The sequence below is a fragment of the Schistocerca serialis genome, chromosome 6 (assembly GCF_023864345.2).
Source record: "Schistocerca serialis cubense isolate TAMUIC-IGC-003099 chromosome 6, iqSchSeri2.2, whole genome shotgun sequence".
NCBI classification, from domain to species: Eukaryota; Metazoa; Arthropoda; class Insecta; order Orthoptera; family Acrididae; genus Schistocerca; species Schistocerca serialis.
The window spans coordinates 273,406,260-273,427,557 of NC_064643.1; the positions used below are offsets into that span (position 1 = coordinate 273,406,260).

The 21,298-nt window shown below is 38.6% G+C and overlaps 1 protein-coding gene across 1 annotated transcript in view; it reads right to left on the bottom strand.

Annotated features, from left to right (window-relative positions):
• The window catches only part of LOC126483618 (spatacsin), a 410,710-nt gene that overhangs the window by 153,478 nt on the left and 235,934 nt on the right, over positions 1-21,298 (bottom strand). Inside the window, exons 19-22 of the mRNA XM_050106663.1 lie at positions 14,737-14,937; positions 14,505-14,624; positions 12,534-12,711; positions 12,217-12,434 (exon numbers count right to left, since the gene is read on the bottom strand). Of these exons, the coding sequence (XP_049962620.1) occupies positions 12,217-12,434; positions 12,534-12,711; positions 14,505-14,624; positions 14,737-14,937 (717 nt within the window). The remainder of the gene's footprint in view (positions 1-12,216; positions 12,435-12,533; positions 12,712-14,504; positions 14,625-14,736; positions 14,938-21,298) is intronic.

Genomic DNA, 21,298 nt, shown 5'->3' on the forward strand with positions numbered 1-21,298 from the left:
TAATGAAGTTGCTGCTTTAGTATAGAAAACAATTGCTGTTATTTATTCTAGTGCTATGATATTGAACTTTCAGGAAGGTGAATTAGAAGATGAAAAAGAACTTACAATCAAGTCAGTCAGTTCTTTGGTTTCACTAACTTCTACAAATCTGGACTGTCAATGACAATGAGTGCGAAGTGAGTTTAATTAGTGCAACTAGAAGTACTGTTTCACTCTGACATGAGGAAAGGATAGATCTGTAATGAAATAGTGTTACTGGTGTGTACTGATAGATACGTATTTTTAACAGGAGTTACAATGTATTAAAAACCAAACTCTGACTTTCCTATGTGAGGAGGTAATAATTACTTAGAAGCATAAAACTTCTATGTTGTTTTAGCCATCTTTTTGTGATCTGAATATGCTTGATGCAAATGGAAAGAAGGAAACTCTTACCAGTCAGCAACAAATATGTGCAAGTTAAGCAGGTACAACATGCAACCATTACCACAATCATTTTTGTATGGTTAGTGCATAGTCCCTTATAGCCAGATGGAAGTATTACAATTCATATAAAAATCCATGAAAGTAAGGCACATGTTTTTTTGGTTATGACTTCATGATTTCCATATCAGTTCTGTATTACCATTCTCTCTTTTCTTTATTAACAGAGAGCCTTTAAGTGTAGTAGCATCGCCATGTAGAAAGAAGGATCTTTTCATAGGTTTACACTTCAATGCACCCCAGTGATAATGATGACATCTTAAAGTGGTGGAGCAGGCCAGACTCAGCTGCAGTCGTAAGACATATTTTATGTATTCCAAGCAACAAGCGAAACTAGTAAACAGTGTTTTAATAGCACTGACGTGTTATTAACAAATCGCCACAACCAATTAAATCCTGAACACGTCAGTGAAATACTGTTGTTGTTGTTGTGGTCTTCAGTCCTGAGACTGGTTTGATGCAGCTCTCCATGCTACTCTATCATGTGCAAGCTTCTTCATCTCCCAGTACCTACTGCAACCTACATCCTTCTGAATCTGCTTAGTGTATTCATCTCTTGGTCTCCCTCTACGATTTTTACTCTCCACGCTGCCCTCCAATACTAAATTGGTGATCCCTTGATGCCTCAGAACATGTCCTACCAACCGATCCCTTCTTCTGGTCAAGTTGTGCCACAAACTCCTCTTCTCCCCAATCCTATTCAGTACCTCCTCATTAGTTATGTGATCTACCCATCTAATCTTCAGCATTCTTCTGTAGCACCACATTTCGAAATCTTCTATTCTCTTCTTGCTTTCCTTGCCATTGCCAGTCTACATTTTATATCCTCTCTACTTCGACCATCATCAGTTATTTTGCTCCCCAAATAGCAAAACTCCTTTACTACTTTAAGTGTCTCATTTCCTAATCTAATACCCTCAACATCACCCGACTTAATTCGACTACATTCCATTATCCTCGTTTTGCTTTTGTTGATGTTCATCTTATATCCTCCCTTCAAAACACCATGCATTCCGTTCAACTGCTCTTCCAAGTCCTTTGCTGTCTCTGACAGAATTACAATGTCATCAGCGAACCTCAAAGTTTTTATTTCTTCTCCATGGATTTTAATACCTACTCCGAATTTTTCTTTTGTTTCCTTTACTGCTTGCTCAATATACAGATTGAATAACATCGGGGAGAGGCTACAACCCTGTCTCACTCCCTTCCCAACCACTGCTTCCTTTTCATATCCCTCGACTCTTATAACTGCCATCTGGTTTCTGTACAAATTGTGGATAGCCTTTCGCTCCCTGTATTTTACCCCTGCCACCTTTAGAATTTGAAAGAGAGTATTCCAGTCAACATTGTCAAAAGCTTTCTCTAAGTGTACAAATGCTAGAAATGTAGGTTTGCCTTTCCTTAATCTTTCTTCTAAGATAAGTCGTAAGGTCAGTATTGCCGCACGTATTCCAGTGTTTCTACAGAATCCAAACTGATCTTCCCCGAGGTCGGCTTCTACTAGTTTTTCCATTCGTCTGTAAAGAATTCGTGTTAGTATTTTGCAGCTGTGGCTTATTAAACTGATTGTTTGGTAATTCGCACATCTGTCAACACCTGCTTTCTTTGGGATTGGAATTATTATATTCTTCTTGAAGTCTGAGGGTATTTCGCCTGTTTCATACATCTTGCTCACCAGATGGTAGAGTTTTGTCAGGACTGGCTCTCCCAAGGCCGTCAGTAGTTCTGATGGAATGTTGTCTACTCCGGAGGCCTTGTTTCGACTCAGGTCTTTCAGTGCTCTGTCAAACTCTTCACGCAATATCGTATCTCCCATTTCATCTTCATCTACATCCTCTTCCATTTCCATAATTTTGTCCTCAAGTACATCGCCCTTGTATAGATCCTCTATATACTCCTTCCACCTTTCTGCCTTCCCTTCTTTGCTTAGAACTGGGTTTCCATCTGAGCTCTTGATGTTCATACAAGTGGTTCTCTTATCTCCAAAGGTCTCTTTAATTTTCCTGTAAGCAGTATCTATCTTACCCCTAGTGAGATAAGCCTCTACATCCTTACATTTGTCCTCTATCCATCCCTGCTTAGCCATTTTGCACTTCCTGTCGATCTCATTTTTGAGACGTTTGTATCTCTTTTTGCCTGCTTCATTTACTGCATTTTTATATTTTCTCCTTTCATCAATTAAATTCAATATTTCTTCTGTTACCCAAGGATTTCTACTAGCCCTTGTCTTTTTACCTACTTGATCCTCTGCTGCCTTCACTACTTCATCCGTCAAAGCTACCCATTCTTCTTCTACTGTGTTTCTTTCCCCCATTCCTGTCAATTGTTCCCTTATGCTCTCCCTGAAACTCTGAACAACCTCTGGTTCTTTCAGTTTATCCAGGTCCCATCTCCTTAAATTCCCACCTTTTTGCAGTTTCTTCAGTTTTAATCTACAGGTCATAACCAATAGATTGTGGTCAGAGTCCACATCTGCCCCTGGAAATGTCTTACAATTTGAAACCTGGTTCCTAAATCTCTGTCTTACCATTATATAATCTATCTGATACCTTTTAGTATCTCCAGGGTTCTTCCATGTATACAACCTTCTATCATCATTCTTAAACCAAGTGTTAGCTATGATTAAGTTGTGCTCTGTGCAAAATTCTACCAGGCGGCTTCCTCTTTCATTTCTTAGCCCCAGTCCATATTCACCTACTACGTTTCCTTCTCTCCCTTTTCCTACACTCGAATTCCAGTCACCCATGACTATTAAATTTTCGTCTCCCTTCACTATCTGAATAATTTCTTTTATTTCATCATACATTTCTTCAATTTCTTTGTCATCTGCAGAGCTAGTTGGCATATAAACTTGTACTAGTGTAGTAGGTGTGGGCTTCGTATCTATCTTGGCCACAATAATGCGTTCACTAAGCTGTTTGTAGTAGCTTACCCGCGTTCCTATTTTCCTATTCATTATTAAACCTACTCCTGCATTACCCCTATTTGACTTTGTGTTTATAACCCTGTAGTCACCTGACCAAAAGTCTTGTTGCTCCTGCCACCGAGCTTCACTAATTCCCACTATATCTAATTTTAACCTATCCATTTCCCTTTTCAAATTTTCTAACCTACCTGCCCGATTAAGGGACCTGACATTCCACGCTCCGACCCGTAGAACGCCAGTTTTCTTTCTCTTGATAACGACATCCTCTTGAGTAGTCCCCGCCCGGAGATCCAAATGGGGGACTATTTTACCTCCGGAATATTTTACCCAAGAGGACGCCATCATCATTTAATCATACAGTAAAGCTGCATGCCCTCGGGAAAAATTACGGCCGTAGTTTCCCCTTGCTTTCAGCCGTTCGCAGTACCAGCACAGCAAGGCCGTTTTGGTTATTGTTACAAGGCCAGATCAGTCAATCATCCAGACTGTTGCCCCTGCAACTACTGAAAAGGCTGCTGCCCCTCTTCAGGAACCACACGTTTGTCTGGCCTCTCAACAGATACCCCTCCGTTGTGGTTGTACCTACGGTACGGCTATCTGTATCGCTGAGGCACGCAAGCCTCCCCACCAACGGCAAGGTCCGTGGTTCATGGGGGGAAATACTACTCCTTAAAAATAACTTCAGCTTTTATTCTCTTGCAAACAAGTGAAAAATGTAAAAGTTATGGCTATAAATATATAAAGTTCTTCACATGTTTTCTTTTCAAAGATACCTGTCTTCTAGAATTCAAGAATAGTATTTAATTAAAAATGAACATTATTTCCTGTTACTGACAAGCAGAATAAATCCTCTGTTTGAAAGTGTGTTTTATATTTTTTCTATGATTCGCCTGAAATAACAAATTATTTTCCATGTGCAGTATGATGTGAAGCCTGATCAGGCTCAGTTATTTGAATGCCCAGACTGCAAACAACAGACACGGAGTGAGTATGTGGCCGAGCAGAGCCACGTCAGATATGTCACTAGCAGCTTGGTTGCCCCTTTTAGCAGGCAATCATACCGTATTTACACGAATCTAAGCCGCACTAGAATCTAAGCCTCACCTGAAAAATGAGACTCGAAATCAAGGAAAAAAATATTTTCCCTAATCTAAGCCACACCTGAAATTTGAGACTCGAAATTCAAGGGTAGAAAAAAGTTTTCGGCCGCACCTCCAAATCGAAACAAAGTTGGTCCATTTTAATACGAAACACAATTTAGGTCGAAAGAATGACGATACAGCTACAGTAGTTTGGTTCGAGCTGTAAGCTTAGCAGTGAAGCTTTACCAGGTAGCCATTCCTATGCGTCAGGCGATCCATCCATATTAATACGGGTACCCTTCCTTTTTCATGTGCTTCGTCTAGTTTGCATAGATTGCTTATTTTTATTTGATCTCATAAGTGCCGTTCTCTTTGTTATAGGTGTTTACGTCACTCTAAGCTGAAAATGTATTACTGTACTGTGCCATGCATTGTTTGTCGCATTCTGATAATGAGTGTTTATGGCCTGTCGCCGTTCGCGGCATGGCTTGCTTTTGTGCGCGCTACCGCCGCTTACAATGAAAAAAAAGAGAGGAATTGTCTCATTAGCAAAACAATGGCAAGAGACGGCTATTTGTTGTTACTTACACTGCTGCTTTCTTTGATAGTGATCAACAAGAACCAAATAATAGACTGTGTATGATAGAAGATGTTCTGAACGAGAGTTTAGGAAAAATTAGTACATTACATTCTGCACAGAAATTAGTCATCTTAGATTTAAAAATCTAGTCAATTGCCGTGCTTCATTTCTGACTGTATCACTATTAGGCATAAGAATAATATGAATATAAACATGACATGATATGTATATTCTTCCGCGTTTGCTGTTGTCTCACTCTAGTTTCGTAGTTTATTAGGCAGACAGGATTTAAATGAGATAGCAGCAAACACGAAAGAATACATGGCAAAATGTTTATATTCGTATTATGCTTATGGTGAAGAGAATACTGCATGTGGTTCACAATTCATAAAAGTTCCTATTAGCAACCACCTTTTCTCACAGGTAGGAAAAAATTCAGAATGTAGAGTTGGCCATATTGACAAAAACCCCAAACAGTCTAGCCAGTCGGATTTTCATAGTACATCGAAATTCTGCTACATTCAAAGATGAACAATACGGAATTTGTATTTACTTCGTTGGATAATGTATGAAAATGCAGTGGTCGAAACTCGGGCGGAGAAAAAAGCTCATCTTCAACTTCCCCCCCCCCTCACACAGAGTTTTTGGCGCCAGTATTTATCTTTGTGCCTGCAAAGCAAGCCTGTGTAGCGCTACATGTATTCGACAGCAGAAGTTAGTTGTGGCGGCACCTACTAAAATTTTTCAGAACTTCCGCTTACTTTGCACTCGATTCTAAGTCGCAGGCGGGTTTTGGGATTACAAAAACAATAAAAAAAAGTGCGGCTTAGTTTCGAGTAAATACGGTAACCAGTCAAACATAGAGTGTTGCAGCACTTTACTGGATACAGCACATTTTTGAACTTCCACTAAAAGGTGTGCTCCAGATACTTCCATCAAATTATGGAACTCCCATGTGGCACAACGTCCAGCACTCAGTTCTTTTCAGGACAGATTCCACCATCCATGGATTGATTCATTTTCTGCTTCATTTCCTGCACCTGATGCATGCACATGCACCATATCCATATTCATTCCGGTCACTGGTGGCTTTCCTCCACTATCCACTGATGCCCCTGGCAGCCTATCAGTTCCTGTGTTACGTAGTGTTGCAGCTACACATTCACACAGTGGTGCTGCAATTCTATTACTATTTGCTGCATTCCACAAATCTGCTGGGGGAGGGATGAAGTATCCAAAGCCTTCACCTGCAACCACAGCTACCCACGTACAGGCATGGTTTGCAAGTTGCTCATACTCCACCTCCACAGAAGACACCCCCTGAGCAGTCCCTGACAGTGACAGTACAGGAGGCATGGTGTATTACCCATAACAATCTAGACTGTATCCAAAACATGCTGGTCTATTTTGCAGTGGAACTCCAGCTGGCACCATGCAAAAATGCAACACTAGCTTCGCCACGAGAGGCACCAGCCTCGAAACTGATGGCAAGCGCATCCTGGACAACAGTTTTATAATCAGAAGCACTACTTTGCTTCCACAAATTACATGCCATCCAAGCACCGAGAAGATATTACTTTGTCAGGCACGTATTTAGGATGGTGGCTGGCCATTCTCCACCAGTTCAGTCTGTTCAGCCACTGTATGAAATGCTGAGCACAGAGACCACTAAGACCTACATCATGGGGACCCGGTAGCAGCCTACTCAGGAGGATACTGCACTACAGCCACTGCAAGTAGCCAGCCAATCCCCTGGGAACTTTGCCTCCTCTGACATGGTCTTCCATGGACTTGGTGCTCCAAGACTGGTATTTTTGTGGGGAGCTTAGACTGTCAGTTGTGATCAATATTTTCCATCACTATACTACCAAATGAATTTTGACTTTGTCACACTTGCTGGATAGTGCTAAATGAACATAAAACTTACTATCCCTACTGTAAACTAATTCAGTGACTCCTGTCATCGTGATTCCTTCCTTTTAAGCACTTTCAGGGACAGACTAAATAATCTTTATTGTTTATGAATAATTAATTTGTGGTTAAGTTTAATCAACACATTAAGTCAATGCTGAACAGGTTTGTTTGTATTTTTGCATTTTTGTGTGGAATGAAAGTGAACACTAATTGACTACAATCAGTGTCAGTCTGTTATTGAGTGTGTACTACCACGTAGGACACATCACTGTTAGTTTTCAGTGAGATGGTTTTCTGTAATCTGAATTAATAATGTCGAATAAAACACAGAGAATGAATGTGTGGAATTACTAACCCACTTCAAAAAGAAAATTCAATTATAAAATGAGTATATGGAATAATAGGAAAAGCCAAGAAGAAAGGAGACAAGATATAATGAAACTCAACATAGCTTTTTCATCTATAACAAGAATAAGGTAAGTAAGTTTTGTATTGAGAGGGGGAGGGAGGGGGGGGGGGAGGCCAGAGGGAGGAATACACTGAATCAAATGAACATTAAACCAAAAAAAATTAGGAAATTGTGACACAGAATCGCTGGCCAGAAATCACCTACAAGAGATAACATAGATATGAAAGAAAGTGATGATACAACCCAAACTTTCAGAACTATTAGTTCCTACCTTGGGGAGCAAAGAAGGATAAGTTTTGGATAGCTAAAAAGGAAGGGCAGGTCATTCAGGCCACAGCATAAGAGGAGCCCCCCTATAGTGAGAACAATGAAGTGAAGGGGGGAGGAGTCGGAGAGAGTAGGAGGTTAGAACTGAACAATTTTTACTTTTATGTATGTGTGTTGGCAGTATTTCCTACTTTCTTACAATATTTATAATGTGCAATTAATTGCACTTTGGAAAATTGAAATATGAAGCCAAAATAGTTTAAACTGATATTGTAGCTGAGAAGTAGGAACTTACTCAATCCAAAAATTTTAGGCCCTCAAACGTGCAGTACTTCCCTGTGTTCTTTAGCATCATTTTCATATTTACCAGGAAATAAAAGCACTGGATATCAAAAACTGTACTGTCAAGGTAAGAGCTATTCCGGTATTTATGAACGCGCGCACACACACACACACACACACACACCTGCAAACCACCATAAAAAAGGAGTTCTATTGATTATAAACATTATGGCAGAAGAAAATGATAAGGGGTAATCAGGCAGTAGGGAGCAAGAAATTCACATCACTTTGCATACAGAAGAAAGGCGAACATGATTTTCTGTGCAGTTGGAGTTATGGTACTAACAGCTTATAACTCGCAAAAATTACTACATTACGAAGTAGAGAGCAAATTCTGGGAGCATATAGTCTGTTAAGTAAAATCCTGGTCAAGTGCATCAATAGAAAAATGCATTTGACAACAAAGTAAAACAAATACATACACTGTATATGAACAAAATAAAAATGCAATGTACATCCAGTCACCTACAGTGCCATCTGAATATTCCTTGAAACCACGTTTTCTGCATATTTACGTGGAAGAGACCTCCAAATGCATTGAATTTGCATTGGCAGCTATTTCACAGTGAATTTTACTTGTGCACAATGCTTGGGTTTCCCACAAAAAGGTTAATAACCATTTCTTCCACTTTTGGAGTCACTTTACCGATTGAGCCATGTTATTCAAAGTTATCCATGTCTTTAACCATTTTATAGCAAGTTACCCACTTCTGTACAAGTTACTTTGATTTACCCATATATTTAGACACCGCAGCATTACTCATTTTCGTAACATTCGGGTGGCTACAGAGAAACGCAGACTCAAAATACGAAGTGTAAGTTGCACTCATGTCTCTTCCTGAGTACCTCAGTCAAGAATTCAAAGTAAACTAATGATTATGGACACTGTATGAGGACAAACGTTTCCTCTATTGGATTATGGAACAAGTAAGGCAATATCCATTACCATCTGTTTGTAATGTTGACCACATTAACAGACTGTATATACAGTACAACAATATCAAGTTAATTGAAAGATTAGCTACGTATTTTATACTGGCATGCTCACCAACAAGTTATCAGTAAGTTTACATGGCTGTCAGCTAGTACACTGGTAATACCCAATATACTTTCGTTGAGCATGATCTGAACATAACAGCTGGGCCACAAGCATCTGTTTCAATACTCAGGTGATTTGGATGTTTAATCTTGACACCAGTTTCTTGAAACCCTGGAAACTGGAACTGACACACCAACACATATCTTACCCATCATCCACCAGGTCTTAATTTACATTAGGCTCTTCATCCTTTGTTTCTCCCTAAAAGTTTTCCTCCCTCTTTACTAAATGTGTTCTCCATCATCACTATTTCTATGTTCCAATAACTGTGTTTGACTCCTTACTGATTTTTTTGCCTTAAATTTATCAGCAATCAACAAATCATTAACACTAATATGGTGCATTTTTTATATTTTGGTTGCTAGAGCACTGTTATTTTGTAATCAGGACTCATACCATGTACTTCTCATTTATATCCTTATATGCCTGGTTTTGACCATATTAAACAGTCGTCTTCACACCAATTCATCCTTTTTGAGCATTGTTTAGCATCACTGCTAATTGATTTGAAGAAATTAATGATATAAAACCGATCATCTAGGTCTACAGGTATGACTGTTTCAGAAATTTTTTTTTAAACAAATTTAGTAGAAATCATGGATGTCTCCTTATGATTACAGTGTTGAGAGAAAAGTCATGAAGCCATAAAATTGCTTGAGCATTTACCCACTGCCTTAGAACATAAGAAACAATGAAAATTAAAGAAAGAAATCAAATATGATTTAGAATTCATGTAAGAGTCTTAATAGGTAATACTGTAGTGCATTTTCTTTCTTTCTGCAAAGACGGTGCTAGAATTAAGTTCAGTTGTCACAACAGTGCAATAAAATAGGCTTATAGAAAGCTATGTAAAGGGCCACAATGTAGCCACAGAAACAGTTGAAAGATAAATATATACACTGACCTTCTGACATAAGAATGTGTTCAGCATCATAATAAACTGTTGTTCAATGGGAATATGGAACAAGCATTAAATCACACTAAACCAAATTCTCAGCACGTTTGTGTGCAAGAATGTAGACTATCCAAATACAGACATTCTTTCCCAGAGTGAAGACAGTAAAGGAACAGGATTACATGGTTATATAAAGCACAGGTACTGAATAGCCAAAGCCAACTGGGATGAAAACTGGTGGATTGTTGAGAGTAGAAAATAAGAGAATACCCAAGCCAAATTTGAATGAGACTGAAACATGGAAATTTGTTAATAATCTCCTGAAGTACATGTAATGAAAAGAATCATTTCAACATAACAAGAATGTCTTGCAATAATATTTTATGAGGATACACTGATCTGTAGACCACAAACACTGGTGCTATGTATAAGTGAAAGTAGAAGATACCAGCATCAAATTTATTTCTTATAAGTTATACAAAGGTGATTCAAATGAAAATGTTTAAAGTGCTGTAATATTTTTAACTGTAACAATGAACAAAAAACTTATTGTCATTTTTTGTAGTAGTCTGCTTGGTGCTGATTGCACATATTCCACTGCTTAAGAAGTGCACAGATACCCCGATAAAAGAATTCTTTTGGTCATTTGTGTAGTCAGTCATGCACCACGGTTTTCACCTCTTTTTCACTTCTGAAAGCCTCCCTCCCATTGCTTCTTTGAGTACACCAAACAGATGAAAGTCACTAGGAGTGAGGTCTGGTGAATAAGGAGAATGTACCAGACATTTAGATTTAATTTACTTAATAGTCTCGACTGCTTATGAGCTACATGGTCATGCTGTAGCAATACTCCTGTCAGAAGTCCTCATTGTTTACTACTGACTGCAGGGTGAAGCTGATTTTTCAGCATGTCTGAACACGAAGTACTGGTTACCGCCATTCTCCTATCCATGTAATGCTCCAAAATTACTCTCTTTCCATTCCAGAAGAGAATGAGCACGACTTTTCCCGCACACAGTTGAGTGTAAATTTTTTTTTGTTTTGGCGATGAGCTGTGCCACCATTGTTTGCTCGACCATTTCTTTTCTGGTTGGTGATAGTGGATCAAAGTTTCATTGCCTGTAACAATTTTTCCCAGAAATGCATCACCTTTGATGTGGAAACAATGCAAAAGTTCTTCACACGCATCAACATGACAGTCTTTCACAATTCAGCAATCAACTGACATAACAACCATCTAGCAGACATCTTACTGAAGTGCAGTACATTGTGAACAATATTCCACAATGAACCAATACTAATCTTCAAACTTGTGGAATTTTGTTCAGAGTTATGTGACTGTTTTCCTTTACAAGATCCTCCACTAATGCAATGTTCTCGTCCATCACTACGCAGTGAGCCTGCCCTGTTCTTGGGGCAGCCTCCACGGCAGTTACACCGCTTTTAAACTTCCTAGACCACTTGTAAGCTTGCTGCAAAGACAAACATGAATCTCCAAACTCCACTGTCATTCTGTGATGAATCTCAATTTGTTTGACACCTTCACCACACAAAACATGCATCACCGATCGCTGCTCAGTCACAGTGCATGTTGACAGCAGGGCAGCTATCTTGCTGTGCATGCTGCTGCCTTCTCCCACATGGCACCATCACTCTGCCACCTGCTGGTCATTTTCTATACCTCAAGGAACACTACTGCCACCTACCAACTCCACCACAAAATTTTTGAAATTTTATGGATCTTTTAAGGTTTTCATTTGAATCAATCTTGTACCATAAAAGTGACAAACAAAAATTATTTCTACTCGATTACTGCAAAGGTATATATAAAATTACGAAGAGGCACATATAAAGTCGTCTGACTACCCATCGTAGCAACATGTCAAAGACAAATTCAAAAAGGCAGATAGCAGAAATAAAGCAGTCTGAGAAAAAGATTTCAGAAAAAAGATAGCAGAAGAACAAACTAATGATGATTACACTAAAGCCAATGCTACTACAGCATAATGTAGTGAGCAGAAGATGTAAATGGTTCATTCCCCCTCCCCCCCATTTGTTGACCACCTGCATACAATGAGATCAATGTCAGTACAAACAAATAAACTTCATTTTGTAATATGGGTAAGATCAGTGCAAACACAAAATTTAGTACTTTTTATACTGTATTCTGCCCACAGTGAAAAACAAAAATTGTAGAGCACCAAAGTTCTTAAAATTACCTGAGCAATGAAAATGTCATCTTTTGGTATCCCTGTAATTGCTGCCAAATTTAGTGCCTTCTGGTGAGATTTTTCTTGTAGAAGTTCACTTATGCAGCGCTGAATTTCTTGTTTGTGGTCATCAACATTTACTGAACAAAGGACTTCCAAATCTGGCCTGACATTACTATCTGCTAAGCACTGTACAACCTCCAGTAAATAATGAAAATCAGGTGCATCTGCACAAAAGGAAAAAATTATGTTGTTTGAATAAATGAGATGAATAATGTCAACACAAGTTTACATATCTACATTATGACATATACAAAACAACAAACCTGGTAAATTATCTGAAAATCCAGAATCACGTAATGTTCGCAGAAATTGCTGCTGACAGAATGTCGATGTAAAGCAGTTAGCAGCAACAATAGCAATCAGGCGAATAGATATATATGACAGCCAATAACCATTTGTTAGGAATGCATCATCTGGTGTATCAATATCTTTGAGGGATGCCTGTAAGGATACATAACAGTTATTGCAACCAAACAATGACGACAAATGTAGATCCATGTTGCTTTTTCCTACATGAAACATCATTATTGTGCATATGGTATAATATGTAAGAACAGGACAATATGGTTTTGTATGTATGCAGAGAAGGATCAAACAGCTTTCTATACCAAACTTTGACATGAATGCAATTAAATGAAAATGAGAAAATGAACTTTATTGCCTTGATTATATCAAGAGCTTGCAAAGATATTGGCTATGAAGTTCATTTTTTATGATTGTAAGGTATTGAAGCAGGATTTAACTACATGGAGATTCATAAAAAATTCGAAAAAGTAATCTGGTGTTTATCAGAAGTTGTAAAGTTCCTCACTTTACTTGTTAATGTCTCTCCTTGTTGATTTTTGCAGCTATTGGACTATTGGACTCAAGCTTTACACAGAGATCACACTTTGTTACAAAAATAAACTGATATGTGCCTAATACAAATGTGTCTCTCTCATACTTTCAAATATTAATCAAAGAATGAAACATGTCACTTTGAAATAATAACAGTAGATGTCAAATTACTTTGGTTTATTGTTCCTTTTGGACATAACACACTTCCTTAACAATGCCTACACTCAACTTGTTTCATTTAACAGTTACTTTTGTTTCACATTTATACTGAAGCAATCATTGCTACACTACATTTCCATGTTTTATAAAACTGGTAATGATGGATCATAGAAGCCTTTTTATTTATATTCTACTATCAATGTTTCTCCAATTTAATTACTGGTTCTCAAATGACACACTATATCAGCCATAAATCTATTAATACCCTATGTCTTTTCATGAAATAACTGAATTACTGAAAGACTTTCATTCTACAAACTGATGTAACGTTCTCTATTATTAATTCCACTTCCTACCAAATTCTGCACATTACTTGTCCATGAAGTGGAGGTGTGTGACCATCCTGTATGGAAGTTCAACATTGAGTCTTCTCAGCATTCCAAGAAAGTGCTTAATCACTAGCGCTGAGGCACTGTTGTTACTATACAGCAGTACAATGCTCCCTCATAGGAAAGGCACACTCAGCTCCAAAAGTTGCAGAAGCCAGCAATAAGCAAGTAGCTACATAAGGAGCAAGTTATTGATACATTATGACATCAAAGACAGCAGTACTCCTTATAAAGGTATTCAAACAATACTTTTTCAGCATGTAAATTTTCACTAGTAACTGTCATCAACCCCCTTCCCTGCTTCCACTGCACCACTATCCATGCCTTCTATTCCACTAATGCACCTACTACTCTTTTCCCCTTCTCTAGGTCTCTCCTCTTCCCTTCCTCTCTCCCGGCACAGCCTCCCTACAGTGCACCTAACAGACTTATCGTGTACCCACCAAGGCACATCATTTTCCTTCACCCAATTCCTGCTACTGCTCCCCATCCTCAACCCATGCCTTGTCCTTACTACCATCACCCACCTCAGATTGCTGTTCATGTCAGATGCTGGCAAAGCCCACTGTCAGGCCAGAGTGGCCACTGACTCAATGCCTCATCTATGTGATGAGTAGCAGCAATCTATCCCTTTCATACTGTTGTTATTCAACATGGACTTTACATTGTTTGACATTTTCTCCTGAAATGTTCTGGGCAACAGGTAAAGGCATTCAATGTGACTTTATAAAAAAAACGAAACACCACTGCAGAAATGAAGGTGCATCAGTTGTAGCACTGTTAGAAATAAAATTGTTGGCATTAAATGCACAATATGAGGCAGTTACATCATACAAACACAAAGCTTACCTTTTTTCTCAAGTTTACACACATATTTTTGAAAAGCTTCAGAGTGACTGAACTGCCACCAAAATCTTGATTTGTAATACAGAGCCTCAAGAAGGTACTAAAGGTGCACAGAGGATTATCCTGTAAAATATGCAGTTTGCTGTTATCTTGGACATTAAAATTTGCTTATAAAAGAAAATAATGTATTACTTTTTGTTCATTTATAACGTCTACAATTTTTTAAGGTATTTACCGGCAAAAATATCTTGAAACCTCTTTCTAAAGTTGGTAAGAAACGAGCTCGAACAGTTTCTTCCACTACTAACTGCAGTTCACGGTGGGTCCACAGCTGTTGTCGAAGAGCCAATTCAAGCTTTTGTGAAAGGGTGGAAACATTTTTTGGTGGCAGTGATGAAAGCAGCCAGGTACATGTGCATTCTATAACTGATGAGGGCTGAAATGAAGAAGAATGCAAAATAATTTTTTGTAAAGTTAGTAAGCACAGAAGAAAAAACAAAAATTAAGATTTAATGTTCCATTAAAAACAGCTCAACTGAGATGGAATATAAATATCTTTATTTCAGGACCAGTGGCAGAGTGATGGATGAAGCAGGAACTGAGTTGTGTCCTATTTAGAGGAACCAGCTCAGCATTTGTCTTACAACATTAAGGGAAACCACAGAAAACATTAATCTGTCCAGCTGGATGAGGATTTGAACCACACTTGTACTAACCATCAGCATGAATGTTGAGAATATAAAGAAAAAGACCTGAGCTAAAGCACAAAACTGGCCAGAGTTCCTAAATAAAGTAATGATTTTAATCAAACAGCATAGTAGAAATATGATGATGTCTTTCTTTGGTCATTCGGGCTGATGAGTCATAAAAAATATTGCTACATGCTAATGACAAGATATGAGTACATTGAACATCCCATGAAGTGATGAATTCCACTAGCCAACAAGGCACCATTCAGACAGATGGTGAAGAAAGTCTCATGCCGGGGGATGCAGATATGGAATGAAATACGGTCTCTCATACTAGCAGTGAATGATACAAAGTCCACTGTTTGATTATGTCCATCTGTTTTTTGCATACAAGTGCCCTGTACCTCAGCAAGCCGATATGCCAACTATCACTCCAAGATTGTCAGAATGGCTTGAACAACCTTGCAGAGACAAGAGAATGCTTATGAAGCTACCCACATCACTTAACCTCAGTCATTCTGAGCACATCCTGGGACACTAACGAGCCATATATGCTTACCTTGGATGAAGCTTCAACTTATCTCTTTCAGTTGTGAATGGTAGTTAAGCAAATATGGAATCATACAGCTCCCCAATGCCTTTGGTGTCTCAAAGAGTCCACACTGAGATACAATGTCATTTCCCTTAGATTGAAAGAGGGTGCTACAGGCAACTAAGTAGGTGCCTTTAATTCAACTACTCGTGAGTTTCTTTATTATGTTAACAGAAGAACCAAGGAAAGAAGCAAGACCTTCCATAAAATGGAGCAAACAAAAATCACTATTACTAATAACCAACTACGAGTATTATTAAAGTTACTCTCATGGAAAAATGGTAGTATCTATTACAATTTATAGGTGTTTATACTGTCAAATATTACAATAATTTACTGGGTTACATCATACAAGAATGCCTTCACATGCTACCAATATGATCTGAAATTTTCTCTAAGAATTATACTACAATAATACTATGACTGTACCATTTATGAAACTATATGCCATCAGTTACGGAGAAAGTGACCAACAGGCAGTTAATTAATTAATTCACTCACTCACTCATTGTGTTCCACTGATGCTATCAACAAGGAGAACCTTCAGGGATGTGGAATGAGCCAAGGAACACATTAATAAAAGACAGGGAAATAAGAGAAACTTAATTTGCATACTTTATTAACAATAAACTATCACTACACTACACAATGCTATTCATGCTTATGTCAGTTAAGTTTAATCAAGCAAATTAAAAAGAAAGCTGCTATTTTGCAAAAAAATTAAAAAAAGCTGCTACTAGAAGAGTAAAAGTTACTTGAATACGATGGTAGGCCTACTTTCCAAAGAATAAGTTTATCCAATGTAAATATTGCATCCTATTTACAGCACATCGCTACCTGTCCTGCAGCTCTGCAATGAAAAATGCTGTATCCCTTGTGGCTAACAGAACTTTCCAGTCCCTGAATCTAGATATTCTGATAATTTGTAGAAATATGTTTTTAATTTTACTTTGAATGGTTAGGGATTTCAAATTTCTTTCTTCATGTTAGAAGGGAGCTTGTTGAACGTCTTCCTATTAGATTACATAAGTCCACTCTGTTGTTAGCAACAAAAACCATTAAAAAGGGGATATGTTGGGAAGTGAGTGTAAGAATTCTGAAATTATTAAAAAGGCTTCTGCAAGAGGTACAATTATCTACTTTACACAATATTTTTACTGTTTACTTCTGCTGAATAAATTCTTTGTTTACTTTAGGTGTACTGTCCAGAAGATAATTCCATAAGGTTACATAAAGTGAAAACATGTAAAGTAAGTCAACACTCTTGTCTTTGGGTCAAAACAATTGAAAATATTTCTAAGAGCAAGTTACACTCAACTGAGCCACTTAATTAGTTTACCTACATGTTGACTCCATTTTAACATGTTATCCAACTAGATTCCTTGGAATTTCAAACAGTGTGTTTCATTTAGTATATGATAACCGATGTCTACTTTTGGTGTTAAGAGGTCATTGTTGCTTGTTTGAAATCACATAATATGAGTCTCTGTGTGATCAGGGCACAAACTGTTAGCTTTGAACCATTTGTGGCCCTTCAGCTACCATCTTAGCTGTGTCTGGCAAGATTGAGTTCAGACACTTGTGCCAACAACAAACATCACAGATTTTTGATCACCCTAAAAAGTCATTGGAAGATTATTTACAAAGGTGAAGAACAAGAAGGGTTCCAGTATAAACACTTTTGGGACTGTACACATTTGATTCTATATGTAGTAGAATTTTGTGATCTACACAATCAAATTCTTTGGCAAGATACACCAACAGGGTACGTTTCCTTGTTTAGCTGTGCTGGTGAGCATTTTATTTGTGGGGCCTTGCATTGCTTTCTCTGCTGAGAATCCTTTAGAATATCCAAGCTGAGAGTCAGTTAACAAATTCTGTTCAGTTGAATGAGTCAGTATCAAGTCATAAGACAATTTCTTAAACTCTCTCCACGGGACACCACCTTATCATAGCTCTAACTGTACGGGTGGAGGGGTTTGCACATTTGTGTGAAGCTGAGAGCTATGCCAGCACTGGCCAAGTTACTGGCAGGGTCTTCCCAGCCAGACAGATCCCAGCACATGAAACAGACAAAGTGTGTCCCACCTCTTTCCACATCCCTTTCTGTAGTCCTTTTCCCCAAAACCCTAGGACACAATGACAAAGTGAATGAAAGGGGAATATCTCACATCTGAAATGGTCATGAAAGCAGAAGAGGTTATGCCAGATAAACTGACTGTAAATGTGTTCTCTGCTGTCCTTGAGCTTGCAACAGTTTGTTCCTGTTCTGAAGTCTGAAATCACATTTAATCCCCATGTGCTCTGATGAAAGGTTCCAGAATCATAATGAGTTGGTTACTTCCTCACAAGCTGAAATCCACCTCAAACAAGTAACGCAGATGGTAATTTCTCCTGCCATTTTCCTTAAAACCCAGTGGCAGTGAGCTAAGGATGCTGGTAGTAGGCTTTAGTGAAGCTGGAAGCTGTTAGTATGGACCTGCACTCTGGCGGCAGCTGTGTGATGGTCTGTATCTGCAAACAGGCAGGCCTATTTAGGATCACTGTTGCCCATTCTGAATGGGGAAGGCCCTAGGAAAGGTGGGCTATACATGAATAGTCACAATTGTAACAGGCTGGAAATCCACACTCAGAAGGTTACTCCTAATTTGTGGACAGAAACCAAGAAAGAACAATACGACTATGACTATTGTAACTTGTACTGTAAGGACTCTTCTACACTTAAGTGGTAACAGACCAGAAAGAAGATCAGCTCTCCTCATCCACGAGCTAGCTAGATTAGATACAGACGTTGCTGCCTTAAGTGAAACCAATGTATCAGCTGAAGGACACATCAATGAGGCTAGTTCAGAATACACTATCTACTATAAAGGAAAGGATACGGAAGAACCACACACCCTTGATGAAGGATTTGCAGTAAAAACAAAAACAGTGAAACAATATTGATTAACACCTACTGCTGTCAATCAAAGAATTATAATTCTTCGAATTCATCCTCACTGGAGATAGCTTTGTCTCCCTCCTCTCTGACAATGCTCCCTCTTTATCCAGTGCAGAGGATACAGACAACCAGTTCTACCATCAACTGAGAAACGTTCTCTTCAAGATACTTGCTAATGATAATAACAACTGAAGACTTAAATCCTAAAAAGGGAAGAGATAATCATTTTTGGGAAGACATAATGGGTATCAAGGTGTTGGAAATGGGCTGCTACTTATTTGCCTGTGTCTGAGCATGAATTTTTTTATCACCAACACACAATTCCACTTACCTAATTGTTATAAGGCTACATGGAAGCACCCATGCTCCAAACAATGACATCTCATTAACTATGTCATCACTCAGCAGTCTGACAAGAAAGACACCCTGATAACCTTGATAACAAAAGCACCTTGAAACACCACTGCCTGCTGGACCAATCACAACTGCTGGCTAGCCATCTAAGGGTCTTCGTCCATCATAAAACATGATCCTACTTCTTAAATCCCTCCAGGAGAAAATTCAACATCAACAGACTGCAGAATGAAACCGTTTGCTCTCTCATGCAAGACACTCTTTTGGATCAACTTACCAATACGACACGTAATACAACAGATGTCAAGTAGGAATGTACCACTTTACAAAACATGATCAAAAAGGCTGCAGAAGAGGTCATTGGTTTTGACACAAAAAAGAAAAATGACTGTTTGATGGCAATAATGAAGTGATTAAGAATGTTATAAGTGCCAAGAGTCATCCTTTATGGAAAAGAAAACATGCTTTCAAGGGCTCAAGCAGAAACATCAAACTGAAATAAGAACAATCAAGAACATCTGGCGGCAACAAAAAGCTAAGAAAATCCAAAGTCTGTCAGATGCCAGGGATTTTCAGAGCTTTTACACTCGAAGAAAAGAAATATATGGGCCTTTTCACTCCTCTTCAGGAACCCTGAAAGCCGCCAACGATATGACCATAATCACTGACGACAAGAAGTCTTGAATTGCTCAAAAGAGCATTTCACCTCATTCTTAAATCATAGGTCTACTGCTGATGACAACTTACTCAAACATGTCTCGCAACATTCAACACAACCTTTGATGCAGTCCCACTGACATTTCATGAATTCAACAAGGCTCTAGATAGTATGAGATGGAGAAAGGTAACTGGACCTGACAAAATACCACTACAGATCATTCAAAGTGGTGGCTTCCACATAAAAACCACATTACTCTCCCTGTTTCTTCTAATGTGTGAAGTCCATAAGGTACCTGCTAGCATGAAGAACTACAAAATTGTCACCACCTTTGAAAAAGATGACTGAAGCATATGTGGTACACCATGGCATATCCTTGATCTCCATGGCTTGTGCAATTTTTGTTAGAATTCTGTTGAATTGCCTCCAGACTCTTTCCAAGACTATGCTTCCAGAATTACAATGGGGATTTCACCCCATCAGGGGAACTATTGATATGATCTTTTGTGCACAACAACTGCAGGAAAAGTGCGGGGAACAACATAAGCCTTTACTATTTGTTCTTGTATGTCCATCCTTGTGACTGGAGATCCAGGGGACTATGGCTGTTCAATATTGTAAGAATCATCATGATGTCATTTATTGTACTGCTACCAGTTTTGGCACTTCAGTGTATCATCTTCAGGCCATAGCTGATGCTGAAGGGGTTAACTCCATCCATATACACAGTGCATCAGTGGCCAACATAACTGTTTTATGCAGACTACCTGTAACTGTGAAGTTGTCTTTCGAACCAACAACTGTCAACTATTTGTGTTCTATGGCCTAGAAAAGGCCCAGAGAATCTATGTGGAAGGTTTTAAAACCTTTTGGGTGCCCCGAATACTTTGTATTCTAGTTTGCCATGATTATATGTCTGGACAAGTGCTACACCAAAATGAAACATATGACAAATTCATTACTCATGGGCTCAGACAAGGATGTGTCCTCATGCCAACATTGTTTACTCTGTACCTAAAAGCCATGCTTCACGAGACATCATCTGTAAACAGTGCATGAGTAGAACTTAAATACAGATTTGATGGAGTGTTATTTAATCAGTCCAGACTGCATTCTAAAAGGTTCATTAGTCTCACTTAGGTAAAAGAACTGCAGTATGCAGACAACAGTGCTTCTCCAGCCCTCGCACCTGCATACTTGTAACCATCTGTAAACTGTTTCAGAACTGCATGTAAATGGTTTGGCCTGACCATCAACATCCAAAAGACAAAGTCACCCCTGCAGCCAGCTCCTGGAACTGTCTTTCTGGATTTCAATGTTTCTATTTCTAGCATACCTCTAGATCACTTCCTCTATTTAGGAAGTATATTATCAATTAAGTGGACATTGGAAAAGGATGTGGAGAACAGGATTCATGCAGCACATATTGTTTTTTAGATATCTCTTACATCAGGTCGTCCTGAATAAAAATGTGACACTATGCAAAAAACAGATGGTGTATTGAGTGGCTATTATTTCTACCTTCCTCCATCATTGTGAAACCTGGATGCCTTGATCTTAAGA